The sequence below is a fragment of the Oncorhynchus nerka genome, linkage group LG27, assembly GCF_034236695.1.
Source record: "Oncorhynchus nerka isolate Pitt River linkage group LG27, Oner_Uvic_2.0, whole genome shotgun sequence".
Taxonomy (NCBI): Eukaryota; Metazoa; Chordata; class Actinopteri; order Salmoniformes; family Salmonidae; genus Oncorhynchus; species Oncorhynchus nerka.
In genome coordinates this window covers 72,439,668-72,450,058 of record NC_088422.1, presented here as the reverse complement: position 1 = coordinate 72,450,058, position 10,391 = coordinate 72,439,668, and the positions used below count along the sequence as shown (strand labels likewise).

At 43.7% G+C, this 10,391-nt stretch overlaps 1 protein-coding gene across 1 annotated transcript in view; it reads right to left on the bottom strand.

Annotated features, from left to right (window-relative positions):
- Positions 1 to 237: 237 nt before the first annotated feature.
- Positions 238 to 10,391, bottom strand: part of LOC115112381 (ribosome quality control complex subunit TCF25-like) — a 34,934-nt gene continuing 24,780 nt past the window's right edge. Inside the window, exons 17-18 of the mRNA XM_029639405.1 lie at positions 5,964 to 6,039; positions 238 to 1,475 (exon numbers count right to left, since the gene is read on the bottom strand). Of these exons, the coding sequence (XP_029495265.1) occupies positions 1,308 to 1,475; positions 5,964 to 6,039 (244 nt within the window). The 3' untranslated portion in view covers positions 238 to 1,307. The remainder of the gene's footprint in view (positions 1,476 to 5,963; positions 6,040 to 10,391) is intronic.

Here is a 10,391-nt window from a genome sequence, read left to right as displayed (position 1 = left end):
TCAGATAACACTTACCAGTTAATCTTCTCAGCATCAAAGACTTCAAGAGAAGTGTAAGGACAGATATTTTGGGATGGTAGACACAGATAGCCTTGCTATTTCTAGACTGATTACCACTCACCGTGCAGCAAACACTCATGATCAGGCGGTTTGGGAGGCTAAGACACAGAATGAACCCCCTATTGGCCTGGAAAGAGATTAATTATGAAATATAATGTATTTTTACTCAAGTCAATATAGAACCATATGCACAGCAAGTTTATTGTCTTTACATTAGCTTGTGTAATAAATGATTTCTAAGCAGAGTATTTACAGTAGTGGGTTGGATGCAATCCCTTCCTGATATTAACAGATGACTTGGGCCAGGAGTCTTTCCTGCCAACGTGATCTCATTGGGACCAACTTCGGGCCCTAGTTAAGAAACAGCCTAGAATTGATTTCAGGTAAGGTCAAAATACCTCTTTATAGAGAATCACAACAGAAAAATATCCTGATCAGTTTGAATTTAATCCTCAAAATCAGATAGAATTTAAAATGCTGTTGTTTTAGCAATAATGAACAGGGTTAATTGGGAGTCAAAGTTAAAAATGAAAGTTATGGCCAATATTAAAAATGGAATAAGAAGTCCATTTGTTTCACTCATAAGGTGAATTACTGTATAATTCTGACTTTTATCAGACACTCATTAACCTTTAACCTGACTCTCATCAACCCATATGGCAGTAGACTGTCAATGCGTGTACGACATTAGGTTGCTAAGACAACACCATAGGGATTTATTCAATCATAAATGATTCCACTTCAAATATACTGTAGCAGTAGGGCATAATTATCCTTCTGATGAAACACAATATTCATTTTTTTGATAAGCAATGTTCCTTTAAAAAAGATTTAAAGAACAACTGAACAAGTTTATTTCTTAATGAACGCAGCCTCCTGATCTTCTAGATCATTAAGAACAACTGTCCTGAGGAAAGAGAATGGGACAACATGAGGAAGGAGAGAGGGCTGATGGACTGACTGACTATGACATGAGGAAGAGGTGATACTACTGTGCCTATATCAGAAAGGGAGAGTTGGTTTGATGTTTGGGTCATATAGATGACCTGCCATTTCTTTCTTTAAGGTTACAGTACATGTTATTGCTACCCTCACTGAATCTATTCCCTCACTCTTCATCCTCCTACCACCCTGCTGTACTCCATCTCCATTCATCTTAATCAACCTTTTATTTTCTTCTATCCATTCCCATCTCTATGTACCCCTCCCTCAAGTCTCACTCCACCTCTCTCTGTATCCTCCTCATCTCAGTCCCACTCCCCCTCGTCTCTGTCAGGGTTGTCCTCTCTAGGTGGCTCCTGAAACTGGATGTTGGCCAGCATGTCCCTCATGGCCACCATCAGACGATTTACTTCCTGGTTCAGCTCCCGACCCGCTTGAGCTACTTCCAGGTCATCCTGTGGCATCGGCTCACCCTGCAGAGACAGTGACTAGAGAGTGAGCAGTAATTATAATCATCACTGAACATGATAATACGGAAGTGTGTGTGTGTGTATAAAGTACCTTCGGAAAGTATTCAGATCCCTAGATATATTCCACATTTTGTTACGTTACAGCCTTATTCTAAAATGGAATAAATGGTTTTTTCCCCTCATCAATCTACACACAATACCTCAAAATGACAAAGCAAAAAAGTTATATATTTTTTGTGTACAAAATATAATGAGAATGATGGAGGCCACTGTGTTCTTGGGAACCTTCAATGCTGCAGAAAATGTTTTGCACCCTTCCTCAGATCTGTGCCTCGACACAATCCTGTCTCAGAGGTCTACGGACAAGTCCTTTGACATCATGGCTTGGTTTTTGCACTGACGTACACTGTCAACTGTGGGATGTTACAGACAGGTGTGTGCCTTTCCAAATCATGTCCAATCAATTGAATTTACCACAGGTGGACTCCAATCAAGTTGTTGAAACATCTCAAGGATGATCAATGGAGGGGCCTCCCGAGTGGCGCAGTGGTCTAAGGCCACTAGAGATTCTGAGTTCGAGTCCAGGCTCTGTTGCAGCCGGCAGTGACCGGGAGACCCATGGGGCAGCGCACAATTGGCCCAGCATTGCCCGGGTTAGGGGAGGGTTTGGCCGGGCAGGGATGTCCTTGTCCCATCACGCACTAGCGACTCCTGTGGCGGGCAGGGCGCAATGCACGCTGACAAGGTCGCTAGGTGTATGTTGTTTCCTCCGACACATTGATGCGGCTGGGTTCAGTGTTAAGTGGGCATGGTGTCAAGAAGCAGTGTGGCTTGGTTGGGTTGCGTTTCGGAGGATGCACGGCTCTCGACCTTCGCCTCTCCCGAGTCCGTACGGGAGTTGCAGCGATGAGACAAGACTGTAACTACCAATTGGATACCACGAAATTGGGGAGAAAAAAGGGGTAAAAAAATACAAATAAATAAAAAAGGGTGATCAATGGAAACACGATGCACCTGAGATCAATTTCAAATCTCATAGCAAAGGGTCTGAATACTTATGTAAATAAGGTATTTGTTCTTATTTTTTTATAAATTTGGAACAATTTATTTATTTATTATTTGATATTGTGTGTAGAAAATGTATTTAATCAATTTTAGAATAAGGCTGTAATGTAACAAAATGTGGAAAAAGTCAAGGGTCTGAATACTTCCCGAATACACTGTGTATGTGTTGCTGAAATTCACCAGGAAAAGCACAATGCCATTTCTAAAGAACACCACATTATTCTCTCCTTTCTCTCTCAGGTTCAAAATGTTTCAAATTCATTTTAAGAGACAAACAGGACCTTTGTACGAGCCTTGGTGACATACAGCATGTCAAGGTTTTGTGTCTAAGTGTTTCAGGATTTTCACACAGAACATCCATTTATTAGATTCATTTCCTTTCCAACACGCAGGTCCTCTGTGATCATGGGCTGACTTCATTTTCCACACCTAAATTGTGATTTCAGACCTGTTGGACAACACTGTAGCTATTCTAGTGCAATAAAACAACTGCAAGCAGACGGCATCTCTTCCTCCTAAACAGTCTCATTCTTATCCTAATTGCATCTCTTCCTCTTCCTAATCAGATAAGTCTCAAGATGCTTTAAAACTAGCTGCATAAAAACGCTGGGCATTGGTTAAAAAGCTGGGCATTGGTTAAAACGCTGGGCATTGGTTAAAAAGCTGGGCATTGGTTAAAAAGCTGGGCACTGGTTAAAACGCTGGGCATTGGTTAAAAAGCTGGGCATTGGTTAAAACGCTGGGCATTGGTTAAAAAGCTGGGCATTGGTTAAAACGCTGGGCATTGGTTAAAACGCTGGACATTGGTTAAAAAGCTGGGCATTGGTTAAAAAGCTGGGCATTGGTTAAAACGCTGGGCATTGGTTAAAAAGCTGGGCATTGGTTAAAAAGCTGGGCACTGGTTAAAACGCTGGGCATTGGTTAAAACGCTGGGCATTGGTTAAAAAGCTGGGCATTGGTTAAAAAGCTGGGCACTGGTTAAAACGCTGGGCATTGGTTAAAACGCTGGGCATTGGTTAAAAAGCTGGGCATTGGTTAAAACGCTGGGCATTGGTTAAAAAGCTGGGCATTGGTTAAAACGCTGGGCATTGGTTAAAACGCTGGGCATTGGTTAAAAAGCTGGGCATTGGTTAAAAAGCTGGGCACTGGTTAAAACGCTGGGCATTGGTTAAAAAGCTGGGCATTGGTTAAAACGCTGGGCATTGGTTAAAAAGCTGGGCATTGGTTAAAAAGCTGGGCATTGGTTAAAACGCTGGGCATTGGTTAAAACGCTGGGCATTGGTTAAAAAGCTGGGCATGTGTGCTTCTGTCGGTCAGTGGGTGTTTCTGGAACTTGCATGGTCAGTTGTGGCACAGGAGGACCTGAGGACACTGGAGCGCCCAGGTTGGTGGTCCACATTAGTGATTATCTTTACAATTAGCCACATGTCCTCTAATCACTAGCATGGATAGCTACACACCGAACTAGCATGGGCATTGGAGTGAGTAAAATGGGACACGATGTTTGCTTCCTTCACATCACGTTGCATCCCACTGCACAACGTTACATGGCAACACACTGCCAGTCAGTGTAGGACACCTTATCAAATGTTTTAAAAATCACTCCCACACATGTATACTGTCCATTGATCTTTTGATCATGTGGATCTTTTTTTTATAGACAAAGGAATGTTCTGAAGTAGGTCAACATGACGAGAGACAATGTGATGTGTAAATATAGGCTATCCTCTGGTTGCTGGTGCCAGGCTGCTGAGTGCTTATCCTCTCCTCTCCAGGGGTGTTTGTCACCGTCTGTCTCTTGTATATGTCACCCTGTGTGACACTGCCCACTCTTTACCTCCTCTCCACTCTGCCTGAGAAGCAGGGGGCAATGGGGCGGACAGTACATTCCCTCCTCGTTGGTTGCCATGGACAACACTGAGTCAGAGGAATCAAGACTCTCTCTTGAAATACAACAGTTTTCGGTTCTGCTTCAACAGGACTCAAGTAACGCACCATTAAAAACAGTGCATCAAAGAGAGGCTATGTTATAGCAGTAAACTGCAGTAAACTAGCAGTAAACTGTTTCAAATCAAGCTTGACCATACAAAACACAGAGTCAATCAAGAGTTCTTGTACCAAAAGCCAAGTTTGCCTCGTCATCCTGTCTTCACGATCTGTGCTGTATCAAATGATAGAGCCAAACTTTGTTCGGCCTCCGATGTCTCGTCACAAAGTGTCGGTTGTAGATTGTGATCAGATTGTGTCATCAGAAATCAGATAGAGGTCAGAGTCAGACACTACATAACATCATCAATGAGTCAACATCGTTCGGACATGTCCAAAACGCGCCAGCAAACACTATTTCAAGACAAGAGCATGTTCTTCATGGGTCATATTGGTTAGTTCCAACAGAGAAACCCGTTGTTCTGTGGCAAAGTTACGCTACTGTAGACTTAATGTGGATAAACTGCAGTAGATCTAGTGGAGTAGGAAGCTACTTAGAAGCACTTTCTCAGGCTTGGCCACAGCACAAATAGGCATGAAATTAGTTGTATGGTTGATCCATTCAGAAACCTCCAGAGTGTTAGGGAATAGCTACCCAAACTCCAACTAATCAATGTTCCCTTCCATCCTGTCAGAACCCTATGATCTAACAGTAGCCCAGGATGTCTCCATTAGCTCAGCACTCCCAGAAATGTAAACAAAAACGTTTAGAGAGGATTATGATGATGTCTCATCCCGCTGACCATGGCCTTGCAACAAACTGGGCTCGTGTACGTGAGGAATCTGGGAGCTCTGAGGAGGAGACAGACCAGGTTCTCTGACTCTCGGTTCACTTTATGAATGTTTTCATTGTCTGCTGCAGCAACGTGCCAATTGAAGGATCCTGTGATCTTTCTAATCTCTTTTTACACTCTTCCGTGTGAGGGAGGTCATATGCCTCAACAGCTGATGTTCCCTATTGGTCTCCCATTGGGAAAGGCACGGTGGAGATGCTAGCTATATTATCATTATAAGGCTGTGTTTCCCATGCCATCTTATTCAAGGTCCCTGCCCTATGTTAAAAAAACAGACAGACACACACACACACACACACATATTAGTGGGTTTTTATGAGGTCATTAACGGAAGATGGGATATTGGGGTCAAAGAACAAGCAATCATAATGTTCTATGATGCAGAGGACCTTTTCTTAGATTTGCCACGCTTGGGGGCATGCAGCTCTGTCCTCAGGGACCACAGTGTCTGCTGATGTCCTCTTCCTCTGCTACTTCTTTGTCAAATCCATATCCATTAATGTCACTGATTGGAATCAGAGTTTTCCAGATCTAAATAATCAGGCACGGACTTGAACGAAAGAACCCAAGCCATCTGCCTGACACTGCAGCTCCTGAGGACCCCTGGTCTACTGTAGCTCCCCCTTGGCCTAGCTCACTCACTTACCTGCAGGTTGAAGTTTGGCAGCAGAGAGCGGAAGAACAGTGACAGGGTGCTCTCATTGGAGGCTCCCACACTCTGCCTGCAAACACAGAGACAAGTGAGAAAGCTAACAGGATAACACAAGCATACAATACGTTTCTGACACTCTTCTGCTGATAAGGATTCTCCCATGACCATAAATGATATCAACCATCATATACAGTGAGGTCCATGTTTTGTTGTTTTCGCTCTGTACTCCTGCACTTTGGAATGTGTACATAGACCACGCATTTTAGAGAACCAAACGTATTGGGCAAATGTACTTATATGTGTATTAAAATAGTGAAAAATGTCATATTTGGCCCCATATTCATAACACGCAATACTACAAAATTAATACGCAATACTACAAAATTGTTGAATGCATTTGCAGTTAGTTTTGGTTGTTTCAGATTGTGTGCCCAACAGAAATAAATTATAAATCATGTATTATTAACCATTCCAAAAATGTGTCACTTTTCAAGTACTTTTGGACCTCACTGTAGATCATTATAAGTAGGTCCAATCGTTTTTCTGAACCCAAAGAATGCTCTTCTTTTATGTTAATAAAAGTCATTACTTCAACCACTTATACACCCCCAGTTCTTTATAAATCAAAACACTTCTCAGTGGCCATGTTTGTAAAGCTTGTATGGAAAAAGCAACCATCAGGCAGAAATAGTAGGGCTGTCCTCAGACATGGGTGGGCTGTCCTCAGACATGGGTGGGCTGTCCTCAGACATGGATGGGCTGTCCTCAGACATGGGTGGGCTGTCCTCAGACATGGGTGGGCTGTCCTCAGACATGGGTGGGCTGTCCTCAGACATGGGTGGGCTGTCCTCAGACATGGGTGGGCTGTCCTCAGACATGGGTGGGCTGTCCTCAGACATGGGTGGGCTGTCCTCAGACATGGGTGGGCTGTCCTCAGACATGGGTGGGCTGTCCTCAGACATGGGTGGGCTGTCCTCAGACATGGGTGGGCTGTCCTCAGACATGGGTGGGCTGTCCTCAGACATGGATGGGCTGTCCTCAGACATGGATGGGCTGTCCTCAGACATGGGTGGGCTGTCCTCAGACATGGGTGGGCTGTCATTCTAAGTAGTTCTCACCAGAGATCCTCAGGACAGGGTACAGTATGCTCCACACAACAGCCCTCAGAACATTAGGAGGTCTTCCCCACTTAAAACAAATACTACACTTTCTCTTGACTAGGAGTCAATTTGTCATGTTTTTAATTATCACCGTATTCACCTCTCTGATGGTTTGATGCCTCCCTACCATCCACCACTGACTCTGCTGGTTAAGAGCTATCACCAGATGGGAGGAAAGAGGCCTCAGTCAGGAGCCCACAACACTCCTATAACCACATGCTATTTCAGAGAAACTGATGACAGCGAGAGGGGAGAAGAGAGAGATTGAAGAGAGGGAGAGAAAGAAAGGGAGGCAGAGAAGGAAGGGTGTGTCAGGGATAGACCACCGAGAGGAGAGGTGCAAGCTGGTGAAATCAAGGCTACTCTTTATGCCAAACTTACATCAATGGCGTTTGCCACCATTGGCAAAGACAGAGAGAGGGTTAACTCACCTCCCCCGGTCTACATAACCGTGTGCCTTCCAATGTCCACACTCCTGAACATTACAAATGCATCACCACCATCCCCTTACACTGTACTCTAATATACCTTCATTAGAGATCCTCAATGGAGTCAGTGGCCAGTGGGCCAGTCAGCCTTAGGTAGACTGAAACAAACCCAGCCTTATTGGTTCTGCTTAGGAAAACACAAGCAGATACTGTCCTGACTCTTGGTTTTCAGTCCAGAGGCACCAACAGGATTGCTGATCCAAGTAGACATAGAGAAGAACCTAGTGATCTGAAGGAGCCACATTCAATAACTACAGTGCATTCGGAAAGTATTTCGACCCCTTGACTTTTCCCACAAATTTATGAAATGAATTGTTTTCCTCATCAATAACCACCAAGATACTATACCCCATAATGACAAAGCAAAAACAGGTTTAGACATAAACATGTAAACCTTCTTTACACAAGTATTCAGACCCTTTGCTATGAGACTCGAAATTGAGCTCAGGTGCATCCTGTTTCCATTTATCAACCTAGAGATGTTTCAGCAACTTGATTGGAGTCCACCTGTGGTAAATTCAATTGATTGGACATGATTTGGAAAGGCAAACACCTGTCTGTAACATCCCACAGTTGACAGTGTACGTCAGTGCAAAAACCAAGCCGTAATGTCAAAGGAATTGGCCTTAGAGCTCCGAGACAGGATTGTGTCGAGGCACAGATCTGGGGAAGGGTACAAAACTATTTTCTGCAGCATTGAAGGTCCCCAAGAACACAGTGGCCTCCATCATTCTCATTATTCTTTACACACAAAAAAAATTAAAAGATAGCTTTGTCATTACGAGGTATTGTGTGTTGATTGATGAGGGGAAAAACAATGTATACCATTTTAGAATAAGGCTGTAACGTAACAAAATGTGTAAAAAGTCTAGGGATCTGAATACTTTCCGAAGGTACTGTATTCACACACACACACACTTCCATATTGTCATGTTCAGTGATGATTATAATTACTGCTCACTCTCTAGTCACTGTCTCTGCAGGGTGAGCCGATGCCACAGGATGACCTGGAAGTAGCTCAAGCGGGTCGGGAGCTGAACCAGGAAGTAAATCGTCTGATGGTGGCCATGAGGGACATGCTGGCCAACATCCAGTTTCAGGAGCCACCTAGAGAGGACAACCCTAACAGGATTGTGTCGAGGCACAGATCTGAGGAAAGGTACCACAACATTTCTGCAGCATTGATGGTCCCCAAGAACACAGTGGCCTCCCTCATTCTTAAATGAAAGAAGTTTGGAACCACCAAGACTCTTCCTGGAGCTAGCCGACCGGCCAAACTAAGCAATCGGAGAAGGGCCTTGGTTTGGGAGGTGACCAAGAACTCGATGGTCACTCTGACAGAGCTCCAGAATTCCTCTGTGGAGATGGAAGAACCTTCCAGAAGGACAACCATCTCTGCAGCACTCCACCAATCAGGCCTTTATGGTAGTGGCCAGACAGAAGCCACTCCTCAGTAAAGGCACATGACAGCCCACTTGGAGTTTGCCAAAAGGTACCTAAAGACTCTCAGACCATGAGAAACTAGATTATCTGGTCTGATGAAACCAAGATTGAACTCTCTGGCCTGAATGCCAAGTGTCATGTCTGGAGGTAACCTGGCACCATCCCTACGGCAGAGCATGGTGGTGGCAGCATCATGCTGTGGGGATGTTTTTCAGCGGCAGGGACTAGGAGACTAGTCAGGATCGAGGGAAAGATGAACGGAGCAAAGTACAGAGAGCTACTTAATGAAAACCTGCTCCAGAGCGCTCGGGACCTCTGACTGGGGGCGAAGGTTCACCTTCCAACAGGACAATGACAACACAACACTGGAGTGGCTTCGGGGCAATTTTCTGAATGTCCTTGAGTGGCCCAGCCAGAGCCTGGACTTGAACCCGATCGAAAATCTCTGGAGAAACCTGAAAATAGCTTTGCAGCAACGCTCCCCATCCAACCTGACAAAGCTTGAGAGGAGCAGAGAAGAATGGGAGAAACTCCCCAAATACAGGTGTGCCAAGCTTGTATCGTCATACCCAAGAAGACTCGAAGCTGTAATAACTGCCAAAGGTGCTTCAACAAAGTACTAAGTAAAGGTTCTGAATACCTATGTAAATGGATTATTTTAGTTTAATATTTTGAATACATTTGCAAAAATGCAAAAAAACAACCGTTTTTGCTTTGTCATGAGGTATTGTGTGTAGATTGATGAGGGAAAAAATAGATTTAATAAATTTTAGAATAAGACTAACGTAACAAAATGTGGAAAAAGTAAAGGGGTCTGAATACTTTCCGAATGTACTGTATATATGGTGTATGTATATACAGTTGAAGTCGGAAGTTTACATACACCTTAGCCAAATACATTTAAACTCAGCTTTTCACAATTCCTGACATTAAATATTCTCTGTCTTAGGTCAGTTAGGATCACCACTTTATTTTAAGAATGTGAAATGTCAGAATAATAGTAGAGAGAATGATTTATTTCAGCTTTTATTTATTTCATCCCCAGTGGGTCAGAAGTTTACATACACTCAATTAGTATTTGGTAGCATTGCCTTTAAATTGTTTAATTTGAGTCAAACGTTTCAGGTAGCCTTCCACAAGCTTCCCACAATAAGTTGGGTGAATTTTGGCCCATTCCTCCTGACAGAGATGGTGTAAGTGAGTCAGGTTTGTAGGCCTCCTTGCTCGCACACGCCTTTTCAGTTCTGCCCACACATTTTCTATAGGATTGAGGTCAGGGCTTTGTGATGGCCACTCCAATACCTTGACTTTGTTGTCCTTAAGCCATTTTG